The 22935-nt window shown below is 43.2% G+C and overlaps 1 protein-coding gene across 1 annotated transcript in view; it reads left to right on the forward strand.

Annotated features, from left to right (window-relative positions):
- Positions 1-1955: 1955 nt before the first annotated feature.
- NEURL1B (neuralized E3 ubiquitin protein ligase 1B) overlaps positions 1956-22935 on the forward strand; it is a 66980-nt gene continuing 46000 nt past the window's right edge. The window contains exon 1 of the mRNA XM_030212452.1: positions 1956-2056. Coding sequence (XP_030068312.1) covers positions 2026-2056 — 31 coding nt within the window. The 5' untranslated portion in view covers positions 1956-2025. The remainder of the gene's footprint in view (positions 2057-22935) is intronic.

Below are 22935 nucleotides of genomic sequence, written 5' to 3' on the forward strand. Positions count from 1 at the left end.
CAGTTATGTAGGTGGAGGAGTGGCCTAGTGGTTAGGGTGGTGGACTTTGGTCCTGAGGAACTGAGTTTGATTCCCACTTCAGGCACAAGCAGCTCCTTGTGACTCTGGGCAAGTCACTTAACCTTCCATTGCCCCATGTAAGCCGCATTGAGCCTGCCATGAGTAGAAAAGCACGGGGTACAAATGTAACAAAAAAAATCATTTAAGGTTGTGTCACAGAAAGGTGGTATATATAAATGCATGACCCATACCCAATACATAATTTGTTAACCAACAACATTTTACTCCCTAGTTTCATCCACTGAGATACACGGCACCCTCGCTCATAGCACATGATATGAATGTGATATCAAACATGCATGCTTGATCATATTCTGCCTTTTGCCATTTTCAGGACACAGACTGTAGAAGTCTGCCTGGCACCTGCCTTTACTTTACTATGGCCTCTCCAGCTTCCCTACACTCCTCTGGAAGCTCCAAAAAGAGTCAAGGAGGCACCTCCTAATCAGTGACTGGCAGGGTAGCTCATCCTCCCTGAGTTTACACCACTGACAGGACTAATCAGGAGCAGGAGATTTACAGGGCATATTGTGGTTAGCCTGCTACAGCTGTCCTTCACCACCTGTTTCTGTTTTCCCTCTTCCCCCTTCTCCCATCCATTTGCCACAGAGGCATCCAAAGAGTGACATTCTAGGACAAGGACTTTCTTCTTGTGGTCTGAGGTAGATGATGCTCTAATCAGCTTTTGGGGTAAAGAAAGCCTGATCGATCTTTTCCAATATAGAATTGAGGTATCTTTCCAGATGAACCACATTACTTTGTTCTGGATGAGGGAAAAGCTTGGGTTTCCATAGAGATCTTGAATTAGGGAAACACGTGTGAACGGTAATTGCTGTTCTGGACTCGTAGATTAAAAAAAAAGATTTTTTTTTCCTTTTCCAAGGAAAACCTTTTTTTTTGGGGGGGGGGGGGATAGCCAGACCCTGGCAGGAGGGGGTCCAGAGCCCAAGGTGGGGGGGGCACATTTTAGCCCACCTCCCCCGGCTGCCGACCCTCCCCCATCGACCTTCCGCCGCCGCCAGGTACCTTTGCTGGCAGGGGTCCCCAACCCCTGCCAGTAGAAGTCTTCATCGCCAGTGTCCGGTGCGTTCGCTGATCTGTTTCTGTCAGTCCTGATGACTTGGGGTCCCCAACCCCTGCCAGCCGAAGTCTTCTTCAGCACTGGTCTCTGGCGCGTTCGCTGACCTGTTTCTGTCAGTCCTGACTCCTGATGTCCTGCATGCACGTCCTGCACGGGGCTACATACAGGACATGCATGTAGGACGTCAGGACTCACAGAAACAGATCAGTGAACGCGCCAGAGACTGGCGCTGAAGAAGACTTTGGCTGGCAGGGGTTGGGGACCCCCGCCAGCAAAGGTAGCTGGCGGTGGCGGCGGGGTTGAAAGTAGAGGGGGGCCAGGGCTAAATCTGTGGGGCCCATGCCCCCATGGCCCCAGCTAGCTACGCCCCTGGCGCAGGACTGGTGCACTTGTCTTGTCCAGAAGTCTAAACTTAGGCCAGATGTGCATTATGTACGTGCAGCACATGTCATTTCTAAGCGATCTACCATTTTCCCCTTTAGAATAAGGGAGATCGGTAGAGGTTTTTGTTGTGTCGGACGATCACAGGGGTTAATTTGATGCCAGTCCCTTTTGTTGCGATGCCCAATCAGCAGCACGCAGGCTGCCCAGGGCACTTCGGTCACTTGTGTGCCACTGCCCAGGGCACTTCGGCTACCCGCAAGCAGCGACCACTAAAGAGCCGAACGAGCCGAACGCAGGCACGCGCGCGCGCCACAGCCCTCCCTCTCCGGAGCCCGCCGCGTGCTGCAGGGAGGCGCGAGGGCGGGACTGAGCCCAGAGACAGGGGCGGGGCGGGGCGCGAGGCGGCCGCGCTTCTTCAGTGTAGCCCGGGAGTCCGGCGCGCACTCCGGCGCTCCGTGTCCGCCTGTCTCGGTAAATGGACCAGCGGCACCTTCAGAGCCATGGGGAACACGGCGCACAAGACGCTGCCAGGTAAGCGGGTTCGGGAGCCGCCGGTGCCCCTTGTGCTGCGGAGCCAGGATTCCCGGGAGGGGGGCACACGCACCTCCCTTGCTCCCTGCTCAGGTGGGACAAAGGCTGCATTTGGCCCCCTTTCACGGGATCGGTATCTTAACTGCTTTTCGCGTAATAGTTTTGCAGATTTCAGTCCTCTAATAACATCGCGGCTGACTCTTGACAGTTTCACACATGCAGAGATTAGCGTTCGGATGGAGGGTTTTAGGATCGGACCATCTTTCCGGGGTTTTACTTTTCACTTATGTCTGGACACTGTAAGCCACATTTAGGACAGAACTTTCCTAGTGTGCAGTGTGTGTTTAAAAAAAAATAACCCACCGAAGACCGTGGGAAAAATACGTGTATTTCGTTGTGCGCACTGCATGAACAGCTGTTAATAAAAAATAGAAAAATAGCAGCGAACAGCAGCACTTGGGGCTTTGTACATGTAAACGTAATCGTGGAAATACAGGATTTTTGCAAAACCGCTCATCCTGGCCACTGTTAAGAAGCCAAGCTCCAAATCCCCGTTTTTTTGTTGTTGTTTTTTTTTCCTATTTAAAGTTTTAGGAAATGCACACATGCTTCAAAGGTCTGCTCAGAACACATCCCTTTCAAATCTGTTCACACCATGAATATTTCGAAAATAGCTACTTAAAAATATATGGTGATTTACATATGTAATTTTTTTTTTCTTTCACATGTGTAAAACGGTGCAGAGTCCTTTCAAAATCACCTGCTATAGGGCTTCCCAAATCTGCCGTATTGACCCCACAGCTAGCTGGGTTTTCATGATCTCAGGTACATTCAGATATTCAGATGTATATCATGCATATTCATTACGTGTTTAGTGATAGTGCTTGAAGCCCTGGGTTGAAAGCACCATACCCAAGAATGTCCAGTTGAGACTTTCTGGTTTTCAGAGCAGCGGATGAGGCTGTATAATGATCAGCAATATTTGCCTGATAGAATTTTTACAAGAATTTCTTCAGTATCGGGTCAAAAATTGCCCTTACACTTTAAATTCCCTTTTGTAGGGACATAGTGGAGTTGTGTAAAATGGTTTTGTGCGGTTGTTTTGTGCGGTTGAGTTCTTGTAACAAGAATTGCTTTCATAGGCAGGAACCAACTGGATAGATGTTCTTACAATGGAATGCATTTGGTCTCTGGTCTTATTTAGCAGGATGTCTTGTATTTAAAGTTCTCCTAATCGGAATGTTCTTAACGGTCTCTGTTCTTGGCCATGATGAACTGTGGGAGGATGAATGTCTAATTTTGTTACCAGACGTTTTTGAACTAACATTTTATAATCTGACGACTGAGATACATTTTCATGATAAAGTATTTCCTTATTACAGGAGAGCTCTCGCTTTATGTATAATATGTATCAATCTGTTTCATTGTTCTGGGATTTTGCCAGGTACTTGTGACCTTCATTGGTTACTGTTGGAAACAGGATACTGGGCTTGGTGGACCTTTGGTCTGTCCCAGTATGGCAACGTTTATGTTATGTTCATGAAGGCAGATAAAGACCATACGGCCTCTCCAGTCTGCACATCCATATCAACTAAACTCTACATTTCTTTCTCTCTGTCAGAGATGATCTCTGCTTGTCCCATATGTTCTTGAATTCAAATACCTCTGCAGGGAAGCTGTTCCAAGTATCCATTTATAAAGAAATATTTTCTTAAATTACTCCTGAATCTATCACCGTCTCACAATAAAAAGGTTTAAATGGATTAGTTGAATGCTCAATTTTGGATATAGAAACAGAGCACAAGTTAGAGCTGTGTTGGTCTCTGTTAATGTAGTACAGGCACTTCATATCTTGTAAGATTATCTTCGTTGGCACGGCCCAGTTCATGCTTTAAGATGTGCCCTACTTGCACTGTGTAGTATTCCTTCGATAAAAGAACTGAGACTGATTAGGAGCCAGCAACAACTTTCCTGATGAGTGGCACCTTCCTTGGGAATTTCATCCCAAAGGAGGTCCATCATGTAAATGGTTATCTGACTTTTAGACGTCCTCTTTAAAAATAAACCTCTTTTGCAAAGCACTTTGAATTGTACAAATGGGTGAAATTGGACTTATCTCATCAGAGATTAATGTGTTCTAAAGGTACCTTTGACAATTAAAATATAACCATTTATTTAATTTCAATTTCTAGCTGCTTGTTTTATAATATTTTAGTATTTTGATTGCTGTAATTTTCATTTTTTACTTTGTTCACTGCCTTGAGCATCTTATTAGAAAAGCAGATCATAAATAAATTGCATGATTAAGTTTTATTTTTAAGTTCTGCAGGCATGCTGAGTGGTCTCTGAGCCCTTAATGTTTCATAGTGAGAGTGAGGAGGGGGCTGTTGTATTGAATGCTTGTTTGATTATTTTTTTTTACAGTACTTTGCACAGGAATTGATCACTATTCTTGTTTTCAAAAATATATCACCTGTTCTGTATCTTTGCCAAAATCTTGTGAAGAAAGCCCATAAAGATGTTTTGTGAGTGGGGAAAGGCAGATTGCTTGCCTTCTTGACAAATATTTCCCCAGGCATAACAGCGGAGCACTATTGAGTTCTCAGGACTGGTTTGCGTCATGGTGTGTCTTGCATTCTTTCGCATGTCTCAAGCCTGATATATCGAGAAATGGTTATGGTTTTAAACAAAAGTATGTTTGCAGTAACACGTACCACTGCTAATAAACTCTTGTGACAAGCACATTTGGTAAAAGGGTAAAGGGTCACGGATTTGATATATAGCCCTTCTATGGTACAACCAAAGTGGTTTACGTTTATTATATGTAGGTACTTTCTCTGTCCCTAGTGGGCTCCCAAACTAGGCTTTTGTTCCTGGAGCAATGGAGGGTTACGTGACTTGGTCAGGATCACAAGGGGCCACAATGGGAACTGAACCCAGTTCCCCAGATTCTGAACCCACTGCGCTAACCATTAGTCACACAGAAATGCCTTTTAAGGAGCAGTAACACAATATTCTGTGTGCAAAAAGCTGCTTTTTAACTTATGAACATATCAGCCGCTTGTGAAATTACCTTCTAAGAGTGCAAATTTACAACAGTTGATCTAGGTAGGAAGTTCAAGTAGGTGTCTGTTTTGGATAATGAACACAGGCACCAGAGAAAACACCCTGTGTGCATTTACACCTGCTCTAGAATTAGTGTAAATATACCAGCATATTTTATAAATATGTACGTATTTTGTGACCCTGCCCATGCTCTGTCCAAACCCCTCCCCCTGCCACACCTACCCTCGGATCATGTGAAAATAGGGACAAACCACGCCGTGTTTGCTTGATACGCACATAATCCATGGGGTGATTTTATTTATTTATTTATTTTGTTACATTTGTACCCCGCACTTTCCCACTCATGGCAGGCTCAATGCGGCAGGCAATGGAGGGTTAAGTGACTTGCCCAGAGTCACAAGGAGCTGCCTGTGCCAGGAATCAAACTCAGTTCCTCAGTTCCCCAGGACCAAAGTCCACCACCCTAACCACTAGGCCACTCCTTTAGCAAAACTCCTTTTCTTAGGTTAAAAAAAAAAGGTTTATCTGCAGGGACGGGGAAGCTTGTAAAATTACCCCCTTAGAGTAGATTTATCTCTGAAGACTTAACTTTTAGTGTTGAATGTCTGAATAAATACACAGGTCTGTTTTGCCAGTTACCCTAAAACTATCAAGCTGTTTATCAATTACATAATTTAGAAATGTTAGTTGTTCTTCAAGTCAGAAAACCTGTTGGCTACTGGTTACATTTTGCCTCTCCCATTTGCTAATTCGTATTCTGAAGCATTTTGAAACATGAATTTTAAAATTGTCTCTTTACACTAATCCAAAGTATGGAGCTTATTCCTTTTTGCCTTGGGCCCCTGTGGAGTGGAATAGACTTCCTGGATAGGGTCTGATAATGGAATTGAATCACTGTTTATACATGGGAGAAGCAGCTTTTACAAATAAGACCCTATTAAGTCTAAAAGAAAATCACAGCAGGGTAATGAAGTCATTTCTCTCCTTCCTTCTACCCCTACGCACATAACATACAACAGAGATGTCTGTTTCCCTCAATATGGAGTTGTTTTTCTTCCTAAAATTTGTAAAAGCTTTAGAAAAAATAAGGGGGTGGAAGCAATTGATTTCCAAAAATTTAGTCTTAACACTGAGATGTTTGAGAGAGAATGTTAAACTTTTCCTTTATAAATTGTTTTTACCAGAGTCTACGTTGCTTATAGCTATTTAATCTAAACATTTAACTAAAAGTATTTTTTATACAAAGCAAGTATTCCCCTTCCCCACAGTATACATGATTTATGTTTGAATTAAGGAGATATGGGGGGGGGGGGGGAAGAGAGTATTTGAGTACTTTCTTTCCAATATTTGCTGAGTACCTTCATGTAGTATCCAAGGGGCAGTTCTGTAAAGTGGCACCTCCTTATTAGAGTATATTACGGAATACTAGTGAAAACCTGCACCAGTGAGCCCAAAAGGAAGATGTGTTTGTTAATGCCAAGTCAGTGGCAGGTGTAAGTGGGCACAGCTACAGGCGCCACTCAATGTGCCCATCTGATAGTATCCTATAAGATGCACATGTTGAGGGTAAACATACCCATGTTCAAGCCCCTTTACAGATGCGTCCTAAGGCATTTATACACTACTTTGCAGAATAGTATGTAGTGCAGTAGTATACATAAACGTCTGTGTAGGCACCTCGTGTGCATGCAAGGTACCCATAACTGTGTGCCATTTCTAGAATTATCTTTTATGTATACTACTTTGAAATCTATTGGTAGGAGGAGAAGATAAAAGCAGAATTCAGACATATTGCATGTTGCTCAAATAAAAAGATGACCATTTTTAGACTCGGAATTAGGGCTAATGATGGTAGTAGTGACAGAGTGGAATTGCCGTGTGGTTCTCTGTTAGTCCATTTGACATGTAGACAGACAAGTTAACAAAGGAGTTTTAGATGCGGAGTGGTGAAAGAGCACTCTCCGTGACTTAGTTTAGTGAGGTCACCTATACTCTCAAAAGAACATAAGAATAGCCATACTGGGTCAGACCAATGGTCCGTCTAGCCCAGCTTCCAACAGTGGCCAATTCAGGTCACAGGTACCTGGTAGAATCCCAAAGAGTAGCAAGATTCCATGCTATTGACCTCAGAGAAAAGTAGTGGCTTTCCCCATGTCAACCTTTAAGAGCAGTTGACTTTTCCTGCCAGAACTTGTCCAAACCTTTTTTTAAAACCCAAATACATTAACTGCTTTACCATATTATCCTGCAATGGAGTTGCAGAGCTTAACTGTTCATTGACTGAAGAAATATTTTCTCCCGTTTGTTTCAAAAGTATTATCATGCAGCTTCATGGTGTGTCCCCTTGTCTTTATACTTTTTGAAAGAGTAGACAGTCAATTCATGTCTACCTATTCTATTTCACTTAGGATTTTGTAGACCTCTATCATATCCCCCTTGAACCATCTCTTCTCCAAGCTGAAGAGCCCTAACTTCTTAAAAAATTTCCTCATATTAGAAGAGTTCTATCTACTTAATCGTTTTTGTCACCCTTCTTTGAACCTTTTCTGATGCTGCTATAATTTTTTTGAGGTACGATGACCATAATTGTATACAGTACTAATGGGGAGGTTACACCATGAAGTAATGCAGAGGCATAATAATATTCTTTGTCGTATTTTCTATCCCTTTTCTAATAGTCCCAACATTCTGTTTGTATATTTGTCCACTGCTACTCACTAAGCAGAAGATTTCAGTGTATTCTCCAGAATGACACCTAGATCTTTTTCTTGGGTGGTGACTCCTAGCATCTAGTAGCTATGATTCGGATTATTCTTTCCAATGTGCATCACTTTGCATTTGTCCACATTAAATTTCATCTGCCATTTAGACGCCCAGTTGTTTCCTAAGGTCCTTCTGCAATTTCTCACAGTTCACTTACGATTTAAGAACATATAAATATGTTAAATAGCACTGGTCCCCAGTTATTAGTTGTGTTTTTCAGAGAGATCTGAAATAAATTTTACTATGGTTTCCTTAATTGGAAAAGGTTATTTTATATCAAATTTGTGGCTTAGAAAGCCTCAGCCTGACATAATTTTTGCCATCTGTAATGACCATATTGTGCACTGTCTAAAAACCTTCTCCCTATATGCAAATTAGTGAAAATTCTTTTGGAAACTAAGACTGTAGAACAGGCTAGGTTTGTACTAGTCACTTAGGGGGTCTTTTACTAAAGCTTAGCTTGAGTTATCTGCAGCAGGGCCCATAGGAATAAAATGGGCCCTACTGCAGATAACTCGAGCTAAGCTTTAGTTTAAGACCCCTAAAAATGAGAGAGACACAGACATCCTTCCTGTCCTCCCACAGTCTACAAAGAAGTCAAACATGAAATTTCTAACCTGTTACTAGTAATCTGTCACCATCATTCAAAATGGCTCCAGGGTGATATACAGTAGTGATACTGGTGTTGATGAAGGACACAATGATTCACTCTATACAAAAAAAAAAAACCAACAAAATTGCTGACCATACAGATAAGACACGGTTTAATTGGAATAAGGCAGCAATACATTCAACAAAGACGAGTCTTACCTCATCAATGTACTAGATTTTTTTGAAGGAGTAAACATACAAGTGGATAATGGTGAGCCTGTTGATACAGATTTTCAGGAATATTTTCACAAATTCCCTTAGGAAATTAGTCATTGGATAGGAGGCTATGCTTTTTTGTAGACTTCAACCTGGCTAAAGGGTAGGAAACAGGGTTGGGCTAACTGGTTAGTTATCCACATAGAAAATGGTCATTAATGGAGTGTCCGAAGGGTCTGTTCTGGAATCTGTGCTGTATAACATATTCATAAATGATCTGAGGATAGGAGTGATGGGTGAGGAGATCAAATTTATGGATGATACAAAAAACAGCAGAGGTTTGCAAGAGATTTGCAGAAGAATCTTGAGACTAAGAAATGGAATAACAGGTGAAATTTAATGTGGACAAGTGCAAAGTGATGCACATAGGGAAAATGATCCCAACTACAGGAACAAAATGCTGGCTTCTGAGTCGTCATCAAAGAAAAGAGCTTAGAGTCATTGTGGGCAACACATTGAAATTTTCTGCCTAGTGTGTCGTGACTGCTAAAAAAGCAAATAGAATATTAGACAATTTAGAAGGGTTATGATACGTTATAAAATCATGAATGTGATGGAAATAGGGAATGGTTGTTTAACTTTTCAAAACAACATAAAAACAAGAGGATGTTGCATGAAGCTAACAAAAAAATAAATCATAGAAGGTTTTGTTAGCTTCAGAATTTGTTTCCACACTTAATTAAGCTGTGGAGTCTGTTGCTAGAGGATGTGGTCAAGATGACTTAACCTAGTTGAATTCAAAAGAAGTTTGGACAAGTTCTTGGAGGAAAAGTCTACAAGGTTATTAGGTAAACTTAGATGAACCATTGCTTATCCCTGGAAATGAGCTATGAGAAATACATCTTCTGTTTTCAGATCTACTGGATTGTTAAATCTCAAAAAAGATATAGCGGAATTAGAAAGGGTTCAAAGAAGAGCGACTAAAATGATAAAGGGGATGAAGCTCCTCTAATATAAGGAAAGGCTAAACAGGTTAGGTCTCTTCAGCTGGGAAAAGAGACAGCTAGAAGACATATGATTGAGGTCTACAAAATCTTGAGTGGTGTGGAACGGACAAAAGTGAATTGATTTTTCATTCTTTCAAGAAGTACAAAGACCAGGAGACACTCAATGAAATTATATGGCAACTAGTAAAAAAGGCCCGTTTCTGACACAAATGAAACGAGCGCTAGCAAGGTTTTCCTCAGAGTGTGTATGTTTGAGAGAGTGTGTGTGTGAGATAGAAAGTGTGTGTGAGCCTCTCTCCCTCCCTCCCTCTCTCTCTCTCAGTGGCAAAAGCGAAGACAGTCTGAAGCGCCATGCCTGCTGCACTTCACTGTTGCCAGCGGACCAGGAGGTAAAAAGTTTTAAAGAACAGTCGGTACTTACGAAGGGGAGGGACTACCGCACACATCCTGCTTGCACTCGGAGGCCACAGAGAGAGAGGGAGGGAGGCGCGGGGCAGTGAAACTTGGATGGCAGTTGAAGGAGGGAGGGAGGTAGGGGGGCATGGAACTCGCCCTTGTGGAAACAGGAAATGAGGGCGGGACCAGAGCTGAGAGAGAGAGAAGGGAAAACATCTAAGCACCGAGCCGAGCCTGCATGCTTTTTACCGCTGCTGCCGCCCTAACCCCGACGAGTTAAAATGGATGACTTTTAAAATTTGGAGGGAGGGGGCCTGGAACTTGATGGGAGGGAGGAAGGGAATGAACTTCCGGTGGGTGAAATAATATTGGGGGTGCTCGAGCATCCACAGCACCCACGGAGTCGGCGCCTATGCATCAGGCTAGCAATTCCACTTATACACTTCTTTGCAGAATAACATGTAGTGCAATAGTGCACATAAACATCTGCAGTAGTAAACCACAGGCCTGGCAAGTTGAATAAGTTGTTCATTTGAACCTCAAGGAAGCTTATTTCCATATTCCAGTTTGGCCTTCTCACAGGAAATTCCTCCGGTTTTCGGTTTGCAGGGAACACTTCCAGTTCAAAGCCATGTCCTTTGGGCTCTCAACAGCACCCAGAACCTTTTACAATGTAATGGTGGTAGTGGCTGCCTAATTTGAGCTCCTTACAAGCAGGACAGTATTGTGACTTCCTCCAGAGTGGTAGCCCTTCTATCCTCCCTTGGTTTGGTGGTGAACTTCAATAAAAGTCTCCTCACTCCAACTCAATCTCTGGAATATTTGGGAGTCAAGTTTATAGAAATGCTAAATAGTAGTAGTAGTAATATCTTGCAAGCAAAAAGTTTTGTTCTGGTGTCTCACCAGTTAAAGATCTGGGATCAAATCATGCATCCTATTTCTCTTCAGAGCCCCAGAGCTTAGAATTGTGTTCAGGTTCTGAGGTCGATGGTGGCCACCCTTCTTCCTTGACCCCGATTTCATGTGTGTCTCCTCCAAGCAAATCTTCTGAGCCATTGGACTCCAATATCTGAAGACTATAAGGTTCAGATTTCTTGGTCTGCTCAAGCCAAGAGGAGCATGATCTGGTGGCTTGTACCTCAGAATCTCCAAGCAAGTATCCCCCTCGGCACACAAGATTGGTGTGTGATCATGTCAGATGCCAGCCTTTCATGTTGGTGGACACATTATCTCCAGCGCACAATGCAAGGTCTAAGCTCTCAAGTGGAGGCCTCTTGGTCAATAAACAGACTAGAACTCAGGGCCATCAGGAAAGCTTTTCTGGTGTTTGCTCCTGACATCAAGGGAAAGGCCGGTACAGGTGTTTTCAGACAACATGACTGCTGTTTCTTGCATCAACAGGCAAGGGGGAATGAAAAGTGCTCTTCTTGCCAAGGAGGCTCAGCTGATTTTTCTGTCAGCTTCTTATATTGAGGGAATGTCAGCTCTGAAGTGAGGCCTTCAATCTCATCTCTTACTACTTATCACTACTACTACTTATCATTTCTGTAGCGCTACTAGATGTACGCATTGGGAGCTTCCTGTTATAGAACTGATGGCATCCAAGGTCAGTGCGCAACTCAACAGCTTCTTCAGCCACAGGAAATAGACGGATCCTCAGGAATCAATGCCTTAGTTCAGACTTGGCTGACGTCACATCTTTCCTCCATGGCTAATGATAGGCAGGACACTAAGAGGCGTATTTTCAAAGACTTAAAAAGTTCCATAGCAGCCTATGAAACTTTGTCTGTCTAAGTGCTTTGAAAATGAGTCCCTAAGACTCATAGCTCTTCATCCAGGTTGTGTGATCCTAGTGGCACCAGACTGGCGAAGGCATCCTTGGTATGTGAATCGGGTACATCTACAAGTGGCTCCTCCATTGTGCTTGCCCTCTCAGAAGGGACTATTACATCAGGGTCCAAGTTTCATGGAGGATCCTTCCCTCTTTGGTCATACAGCCTGGCTCTTGACCAGTCGTGTCTAAAGAAGAAGGAATATTTGGAGGAAATAATCTTGGTGTGGGTCAGTCCACATAATTGTGAGTTACACTTGGGAGAGGGGGGGCAGAGGTGGGTGGGAGAGAATGTGCTGCAGAAAAACTCACCGGAAGAAAAGTAGTTTGCCGCTATATGCGTCGATCCCATGCTTACGTCAGCTTGCTGGGGTGCAGAACTTCCAATGAGGTAGAGAGTGACGTAGAGTGGAATCATCCCAAGTAGTCAGAGATGCATGTGGAGAGAGAGAGAAACAGGAGTGTGGAGAGGCGTGAAAGACCTGTGATGGATCTCAGAGCGGATTCAGACAAAAATCTTAACATGTCGCACTATCTTGTGGCCTGGGTTCAAATAACTGTGGAGGATGGAAACCCAGTGGGCTGGATTGTTTGCAACAGGTGTATGACCTGGGGCAAGTCAGTGGTGATCCAATTGAGTTCTTGTGCCTTTGGGTGTAAATTCTTCCCCAAAGAAGAAATAACAGAGATGCTTAGCATTTCCCACTGACAGAAGACATGTCCAGTGCAGAGACTGGGGGGGGGAGAGGCCACTCCAGTTGGGTCTGAACCCAGACTGATTCCCTCAGGCATAGAGGGGGAGTTGGTTTGGGGGATGAACAACTGGAGAAGGGCCCTATCTGAGTCAGGATGTTTGCGAAGCAGTGAGTGGATGGACACAAAAGGAAAGGTTACTCTTTACTTTGCATGAATAGAAATGCAGAGACTTGCTTCCAGAATAGGTAGCAGAGAATAATGGTTGTGGAATGTTGTTATACATGTTTAGAAGTGCAAAAATTATGTATTAGTAATGAGAAAAGTATGAGGATGCTGTCATGATGTATGTTGATTATGTATCATGAAAATGTTTAGAGGAAAGATGTTTGGCAAGAATCTCAAGAGGAGAAGAATTTGTAAACCCCCCTCTGAGGACAGAGGAAAAAATGATTTCCTATAGGGAAAAGGACAAAGGGAAATCATGTTTTTTGTTTAACTTGGGATGGAGTGTGACCCCCCCCCCCCTCCCCTTAAAAGTGCCTCTGCTTCAGGCAGAAGGTGGGAGAATTTTCAGGGAGGTCACTAAGGCAACGAGGGCTGGGATTGCTAGTCTGATGGGTGGATTTGGGAAGGGCCAGGCCTAATGGGCAGAGCCAAGAGTTAATAAAATAAGTTGTGTTGAGAAAATTCTGGTCTTTGGTTGCCCCGCTGAGACCCAAACACCAAGGGAGAAGTCCTGGACACTAAAGGGAGGAAATTCAATGGGTGTTTGGAGGGAAGTCCTGAACTGGGATGGGGCAGAACTAAAAGAGAAACCATCCTGCTGATGTACAATTTGAAGTTTATGCCAACGACTGCTGGTTGTGTTTTTGGATGAGAGTGGACTTGAGAGTGTCCAGAGAAAGATTACCCTTCAGCCTACCAGGATTTAGCCTGGCCCTGGCCTAAACCCAGCTCATTTTGAAGTCTGTTTTATGACCCCTGGTCCCGGGTACCTGGCCCAGGGAGCTTAGCCAACGGTCCTGACTGAGGGGCAAGGCAGGGTTGCAAATACCCTAGAGGAAAGGAGAGATAGGGCAGATATGATACAGACATTTAAATATTAATATACAAACAAATCTGTATAAGAAATGGGAAAACGGTAGAACTAGAGAAAATGAATTGAGGTTGTAGGGTAGTAGACTTAGGAGTAATGTTGGGACATGCTTTTTCATGGAGAGGGTATCGGATGCTTGGAATACCCTCTTAGTGGAGGTGGTGGGAACAAAACAGTGGTGGAACTAAAAAAAAACAACAAAAAACATGTGAAATAAACATGGAGGATCTCTACATAGAAGAAGATGAAATCAAAGCGTAACTTAAATGACCTTCACACTCAGGGTATAAAGAGGTGGAACCTGCAGAGAGTGGCCAGTGCGGCTCTGGTCACCTGAACCATGCAGGTCTTTAGCTGCCATTTTTACCATGTTTCTGCATGCAAAGCTCTAGTTAATGGCCCATTGAACTCAAAAGCTTTACAAATTATGTGATACCATGAACTCTCTCCACCAGTCCTTTCTGCATTCACTATTTGTGTATGTGACCTACTGTGAATAGGATGCATACAAAGAACACAAGACCCAACAATACACTCTGAGAAGTCACACAAATGTGTGACGATGCATTTGGTCACTCTTAAATAAGAGCTAATTGTAGATTTATATGTAATCAAGAAATAACTTTCTCAGCCAAAATGGAATGGGATGTAATAATTTCTTATATTTTCCTATTATTTTAAAGTTAACAAAAAATGCCCATCATGACTTTCTCACAGGGAGGGGTCATGCCCCCTTTTTAGTGTGATTTGCATACATTATCTTGACTCATGTTGGGTTTGGTTTTTTAGTTTCAAAATTAAAATATCACTTATTCTTCACAAATAAGTTAGAATTCACAGCGGTGAATCCCAAGATTATAAGACAGTAATTTGAACATGGAAACCTCAAACTACTAGAAGCATCAGTATTTTGTCCTCTTCTAATAGAGAATGAGAGAACTGCCTCGGTGATCGGGCTCTTTCTGGTTTCATGATACTCACACATGTTTTCTTTTTCCAATCCCAAAAGACAGGGGAGACGTGATGTAACTGATACGTAAAGATTTATTCAGAATTCATCAAGGGACTTGACACAGCAGCTGTGTTTCGGTGCAAAAAAGCGCCTGCTTCAAGAGAAAACGATGTGCACTGTTCTTCAAATCCTTAACACAGTGAGGAGGAAAGGGTTGCAAAGCAACGATCTACCTGAAACAAAGTTTGCTTCGCTTCTAAGGAAATCGCCAGTAGTAACTGTTGGACAGAGTCCCGAGGTTAGAGGTAAACCACACTGTGTTGACTCTCTTGATGAATTTTGAATAAATCCTTACATCACATTTCTCCCTGTGTCTTTTGGAAGTGCCAATTTACCCTGCTCCTGGGTTAGTGTCTTGCTGCATACGCAGGGATAGTGTTCCTCCACGATTCTGTGCTCGATCTTTTTCCAATTCACATTTGGAAGACACAACAGCAGCAAATGTATGATGGAATCAGTAAGTCTCAGGGTGTGGGCTGTGCCGACATCCCACACCTCTTGTGGATTGTTAAAAAGTACACTCTTACTGCTGCACAACCCACAAACCTTGAATGTGTTATTAGAATAACTACAGGAATAAAGGAAAATGAGAAATAGCTTATGTTGAGCAATGAAACATTCCCACTTTAATGACAAGTCTGTGGGTTCTGATAGTCTTACAGACTCTGGGCTCTTGTCAGCTTTTTGGGTGGCTCTCTCTTTTTTTTTTTCCCCTCTGTGTTTAATATCTCTTCAACAAGGCCTACAATGAGAATCCATAGCCTATTATAACACCTAACCACTTCACCCTATTCTGATAGCCACTTTTCTATAACTTTGCTCAGCCCTTTTTTCCTCATCCATGAACTTCTTATAACACCAATTGTACCTGTCTCCTGGAATGGCGATGCCATAACAGGTTTTGTAAGCCACATTGAGCCTGCAAATAGGTGGGAAAATGTGGGATACAAATGCAATAAATAAATAAATAATAAGTAGAAGCGGGAACAGTCCATGGGGTGTACATGTTCCTGGCACTCTGGGAGGTATAATTGTGTCAGTGTGATCAGTTGGCGTTAGAAATTAAACTGATAATTAAAGCAGGCAGTGTCTTCTAATCGCAGCAAAATGCAAATTGGCCTTAAGATGTTGATCCCTACTGTAAACAGGATCATTTGGTTGCTTTTTAAAATGTATATTTTCTAATTTTGGTTAACAGTGGATTTAATTCTTGGATTGAATATGAGGAAATGCTGAGCGTGGGTGACTGATATCTGGAATTAACTACCAGGAGGAAATGTTTGGGCAGATCCAGAGCATGGTGGTGAAGGGCTGGTGAGGGGGAGACGCATACTTGAGACTGTTGTGGAGTGGGAAGGTGGGGCACAGCAGATGGTGTTTTGGGCAGTGGTAGGGTATCAGAGAGGAAATATCTTCAGTCTGAATAAGCCAGTTGCGCTTCCTCTGTTATCATATATTATTTTAGAAGAATCATCTCACTTTCCTAGATGTCATAGAGGGGCATAATCGAATGGGGATGAGCATCTCTAAGGGTGCCCTTCTCTAAGGACGTCCCGGCGAAGGGGCGGGGAAACTGCTATTATCGAAAGAAGATGGGCGTCCATCTTTCGTTTCGATAATACAGTCGTGGACGCCCAAATCTCAATATTTAGGTTGACTTTAGAGATGGTCGTCCCCGGTTTTCAGCGATAATGGAAACCGAGGACGCCCATCTCAAAAGCGACCAAATCCAAGGCATTTGGTCGTGGGAGGAGCCAGCATTCGTAGTGCACTGGTCCCCCTGATATGCCAGGACACCAACTAGGCACCCTAGGGGGCACTGCAGTGCACTTCACAAATTGCTCCCAGGTGCATAGCTCCCTTACCTTCGGTGCTGAGCCCCCCAAAACCCACTCCTCAAACTGTACACCACTACCATAGCCCTAAGGAGTGAAGGGGGGCACGTACATGTGGATACAGTGGGTTTTGGGTGGGTTTTGAAGGGCTCACATTTACCCACACAAGAGTAACAGGTGGGGGGGATGGGCCTGAAGTACACTGCACCCACTAAACTACTCCAGGGACCTGCATATTGGTCATGGAGCTGGGTATGACATTTGACGCTGGCAAAAAAAAATTTAATTTTTTTTTTTTTAGGGTGGGAGGGGGTTGGTGACCACTGAGGGATTAAGGGGAGGTCATCCCCGATTCCCTCCGGTGGTCATCTGGTCAGTTTGGGCACCTTTTTGAGGCTTGGTCGTGAAACAAATTGGACCAAGTAAAGTCGACCAAATGCTCGTCGGGGACACCCTTCTTTTTTCTATTATCAGCCAAGGACGCCCATCTCTTAAGCACACCCCAGTTTCGCCTTCGACATGCCTCCGTGAACTTTGGTCGTCCCCGCGATGGACTGCAGTTGAGGACACCCAAAATCGTATTTCGATTATGCCGACTGGGGCGACCCTGAGAGAAAGACGCCCATCTTCCGATTTGTGTTGGAAGATGGGTGCCCTTCTCTTTTGAAAATGCCCCTGATAGCCTCAGTTCTCAATTAGATATCATTTCAAGTTTATTATGACTTGCTATAATGCTCTTGAGGGACCTTTCAGAGCGGTTAACAAATACAAGATATATGGATGGTTGAAAGGAAATGGATGTCACCCGTATAAGGGGAGGGGGGGGAGGGATATTGCTCAAGTCAATATTTTTTTGTCCCCTGATGGCTTTCAATCTTAAATTTTGTATTTGAGACAATAGAGGAGGGTTAAGGGACTTGCTCGAGATCCTTCTGATACTTTAAACTTCTTATCCCACCACTTTTTTTAAAAGACCCTAAAAGGCTAAACTGTTGGTCTACTTTCATTCCTGGGAGAATTTGGCACAATACATTTTGCACGCTGTATTTATCAATTATATAATATGGGCTCCTTTTACAAAGCCACCCTATCGATTCCCACGTGGCAAATGCAACGACGCCCATAGGAATTGAATGGGGTTCACTGCATTTGCCACGTGGGAATCGCTAGTGTGGCTTTGTAAAAGGAAGCCATGTTGGTCTTTTTATTAAGCAGTGGTAGAAAGTGGCCTTGGCACACCCTGATGCGTATTTTCCTTGCGTGCTAAGGCCATTTTTACTGCAGCAGTAAAATAGCCAATTTTCCATTTTTTTCCCTTTAACTGCCATGTGCTAATGTGCACCCATTGAAAACTGTTTACCGTGGTAGTACTGTTTTGTAGGTGGTGAGGGCTCATGCAGTAATCCTGTGCTGATCAGTTAGTACACGGTAATGTGAACATGCTAACTGATTAGTGCAGAAATGCCCCCTCTCCAGGCCCCCCAGACATTCCCCCTCTCTGCAAAAAAGAAATATTTTTAGTGTATACTGAATGTGAACTTACTATAGGACACCTGAGCGCATTCTGCGGTAAACCCTTTTAAGCTGCGATATGTCTGCAGACGTTAACTGTAGCTCAGTAACGACCTCAAAGTTTATGATTAAAAGATGCTGGTGCATATTTTTCCCCAGGAGTACAGCCGTAGTGCATAACAGATAGAGCTTCTGATTTTTTAGCGATTATCTTAGTAACCCAGAGGGAACTCCTGAACGCCATTCAATGATGACTTCTTAAAGCTGCTAACTTTGTGGTAACACAGTGGCATTCTTGGGTGTTGCTGTGAATGTAAGTAAGGGCTGCCAGATTGCTAAACGAAAATCTTCAATTCATAAGCCTAACCTCCTCTCAATGTTCTGTCTTCCTTTAGCTCATCTTCCCCGTCGCTTCCTTTCTAAAACCCCTCTCTCTCCTGCTCACTTCTACACCCTGTAGGCAGTGGCGTAGCTACGTGAGGCCTGAGAGGGCCTGGGCCCCCATAGGTTTCGTCCTGGACCCCCCCTCCCGACGACCCTCTTGACCCCCCCCCCACGAACCCTCCCCCGCCAGCAAAAGCAAAGGTCAGCATGCAATAGAATGAAGACTTTTTTGCACTGACTGCAGGATGAAGAGGACGTCGGCTGGCGGGGATTGGGGTCCCCCGCCAGCAAAAGCAAAGGTAGGCGGCGGCAGGAGGGGGGGTCGAGAGGGCGGGAGGTCTTGAAAGGTGGCGGGCGGCGGGTCGGCAATGGGGGGGTCGTCAATGGCAAGGGGGGGTCAGCGGCGCCGGGGGGGGGGGGATAAAATGTGCCCCCTCACCTCGGGCTCTGGACCCCCCTCCCACCGAAGTCTGGCTACGCCCCTGTCTGTAGGAACTCTCAGTTCAGTCACACAGTGCCTGAAATCCTGAGCTGTTCTTAAAGTTTAAGAACCGTAGAGGACTTTTGCATCACACTCCAAGAGAGCCACGGGGTGCGTGATGATATCTCCAACTCCTCTTCGGCCATGGAGGGATGCACAGGCTCCACCTCCCGCCCGCTTGGGGTATATTTTAAACAGAAGCATAGATCTGTATTCTGCAGAATTCCCTCAGTAGCACACTGTATAGTATTGTATGATTTGAAATATTCACTGCAGGGAAACAGAAGACCAGTAACCCTTGTAGACACACGGACGACGCGATCACAACAAGGGTGACAAAGACAAAGGCAGCAGACGATGTCCAAACTAACACCTTTATTTAAACACCCAGGACTCGACATGACTTGTGTTTTGGCCCATGAGGGCCTTCTTCAAGAGTCTTAATTTGGATGTGTGTTGATGTGAAACTAATCTCAGTGTGATGCAGGTGGTGGTCAATATCTTTCTGCTTTGCTTCTAGAGCACTTGAATTCCCAAGAGTGCAAACTTGAAATATTCACTGTCATGTTTTAACTAAGGCACTTTCTGTGCTGTTCTGGGGTGAGAAAAACACTACTTATTCTCGTCATGCATTTTGTTTAATTGTAAAGCAAAATACCAGGTAGCTAAATTCGAAACTAAAATGCAGAATGCAACTGTGGCTCCCCAGACACTTTTGAAAAACTCATCATGCAGGTTGGGCTGCCTTTAGCTGAGGAGATTTGTCAAATTTAGGTTGAAGTCCTGCCTGCTCTATACTGCATCAACAGTGCCATCAGGGAAGATTGTCCAAGGACATCCCTTCTAGTGCGACCCTCCAAGGCTGTTTTTGGGAGGTCTTTTTCTTTTATACTAGAATTTACAATAGAACACAATCACTTCTTCCAGAAAAAAAATAGAAACTGTCAAAAATAAGTCAAATGTGTAAGAGAATACACGTTACATACTTGTACCACTAAACGAGGCCCCTCCTCTCAAGAAACTATATAAAAACAAACAGGTATGAAAACAAAGCAAGTTAAATAACCATGGTCAGTACCCACTAAAGCACATACGGTCAGCCATTATCAGTGGAAGATCTCTGTTGCAGAAAAGTTACGAACTGTTTAGGGTCAAAGAAAACATATTTGCATATCTACAGGCAAGCCTTAAAAGGAAGATGGCCTCAACCAACACTTTCTGTTTTTACTCTAAAATTCTTTCTTCCTCCGCTGACATTCTATACAGAGAACAGGAAAAACAGTTCTGGACTCAGTCCCTTCACACAATCTGCAAAATTATTTTAAAATTAGGCAACCGAAACAAGGGGGGGAGGGGAACAGTAAAAACAACAATGACCATTCTAATGAAAGGGGGACTTCGTATGTTTTCTCCTCATAAAACATCAGTAAAAAGGCTTAAATAACGATATTTCAGAGCATTTTAAAGTGCTGTAGACACAATTAACCACTGCAGTCTGCAGTAATTGTGTTCAGCCCTCTCAACAGCAAGTATCACTACTTTGAGTCTGTACATTTCTTCTTTTGAGCTGACTTTTCATGCATGCACAGTTTGAAGAGACTTCAGTAAACATGTAAAATGAGTACAGTAAATGTGTTTTGTATTTATAATGGACACAGAATTAGCCCATTCAGTTCACTAGAATTAGCTTGCAGTTGTCCTTGAAGATGAGAAACTGCCAAAGAACAAAAGGCTGCACAGTTGGGTGGTTGGAGTGTCATCTCATGGTGCTCTTGGCAGTTGTACAAGTGGACTTTCTCAGCCGAAATGTCTTGGATCTGGGGGAACCAGGGAGCTGAGTCCCTCAGATTCCAGATCCTGATTGATGCTATTAGGTTGCAACATGGTGGTCCTCAGCACTCTTGAGTGGGATGCAAAATGTCCCCTCTTCAGATGTAGAAAGGAGTTTGGCTCAGCTGCCAGCAATGCACTAGGTGCAGCTTTGGCTGCAGCAGGAGCCTGTGGACATCTTTCCTTCCTGGCATATTATTGGCAGAGTCCTCTGTAGAGTGGCCAAGAAGCTATTTCTCATTATCCTCATAGTTCTCACTGTCTCATGGGGACAGGGGATCCTGAGGCAGTATCCATTTGTCATGGAGGACCCAGATTCATTCTCGATTACAGTTTGGCCTTTGTGAGGTGTCACCTGAGAAACGGGTTACTTGTCCTCAGTTATTGTCATGATGCTGAAGGATCATATGTAGTCTGCATCCCTGGCATCTGTCCAGGTGTGGCAAGTCTTTGAGCAGTAATAAGCCGAGCATGACTTTTTTCTTTTTCCTGTTACAAGCAGATTTAGCCTCTGTTCTGGTCTTTGTACAAAAGGAATTGGAGTAAGGATTGGCTCTCAGTTATCTGAAGGTCCAGGTGGCATCACTTTACTTGTTTTAGGGGCAAGGTATATCTCTGGCAGCGCATGCTGATGTAATGTGATTTTTGCAGAGCATGAAACATCCAGCCCCTGTTCCGGGCAGTCTTGATGCAGTGGGACTACAATTTGATCTGAAGTCATACGTAAATTTAGCTTGGCTATAATTTGATCGAAATGCAGTTTTCTTGCACAGTTCCTTACATCTTCTCTCTCTCTCAACTTATACAGGTCATTCATGTTGTGTAGGAGCTGGATTATTAGAATGTGTCTCATGCGCATGAGTTGAAAGCGATTCCTCTGATTTCAAGGGAAAAGCAGATGAATTCAGGTCACTGGGAGCTAATGAATAGGAATTCTTGACAGCTGGGACTAGAGACTCGGAAAATAAAATTTTCATCTGGCTTCTCAAGCCATTTGTATTCACGTTGTCTCTTGCCACAGTTTTTCTCCGCTTTCTTTAAAATTGAGCCAGGGGAAACATAATAACAGAGATTATAGTTCACTATTTCCACACAAATGCCCAGTGCAAGTTACAGCCTAATAAGCAGATGCAGACCAATAACAATGTAGCTTCTCTGTCCCTTACACACTTGTAGGCTTTTTCGGATTCAGCGATAGAAGCTCTTCATGGAATTAAAGAATTTGGACTAGGAAATACGTCTTTAATGCCTGATTGGAACTGCAGCAGATGGCTAACTTTTGTATATAGATATCATAAATGCTATAAAGCTTGTATTACTCGTAAAATTTCAATGTCCTGATTTAGAAACATATGTGACATCTCTGGGAAAAGGTGACTAAAGCCTCCAGAAACAAACAAACAAAAAAAAAGTTTCAGTGAATTCTGTTAGAACAAACAATGTGTAACACAACAGTTCAAAACGAACAAAATAAAAAAAGTTAGTTCAAACATGTAACTTTTGCAGACATGAAATACCAGCTGTTCTCTGCATTTTGGATCTGCTACTTTCCCTAGAGATAGTCACATATAGTAACCTAATAGACTTACCAATTAAAAACACAATTGAATCACCAGAACGTACTTCTCTTCACTTCCCAAGTTGTAAAAGCCTGAAATATACATGTCAAGTTTCTCTTACATATGCACACAGCTCTGGAATTCTCTACCAAAATGCCTGAAATCTACGAATAATCATCTAGAATTCCGAAAAAAAACTAAAAACTCACCTATTCAAGAAAGCATACCCCACAGTATCTGACATAAACACCGAATAATGAAATATGGCATTTTAATCGGGAAATGGACAGTTTCATCCCCGACGCATGATCACACCCTAACATTTTGTCTGAATCACCCCAACCTGTTTACCGATACTTCTTTACTGTATTTGTCATTGCATTAGTACCCCTATACTGTATTTGTTCACACCGGAGTCTGTAACCACCTCTCTAGAACTATGTAAGCCACTTTGAGCCTACTAATAAGTGGGAAAAGGTGGGATACAAATGTAACAAATAAATAAATTAATAAAATAACCTAGTAGATGAAGGCAAATAAGAACCTTCCTGGTCCATCCAATCTGCCTAACATTTCATGTGCTTTAATTTTGTTGTAGAATTTG

This window comes from Microcaecilia unicolor, chromosome 8, assembly GCF_901765095.1.
Source record: "Microcaecilia unicolor chromosome 8, aMicUni1.1, whole genome shotgun sequence".
Taxonomy (NCBI): domain Eukaryota; kingdom Metazoa; phylum Chordata; class Amphibia; order Gymnophiona; family Siphonopidae; genus Microcaecilia; species Microcaecilia unicolor.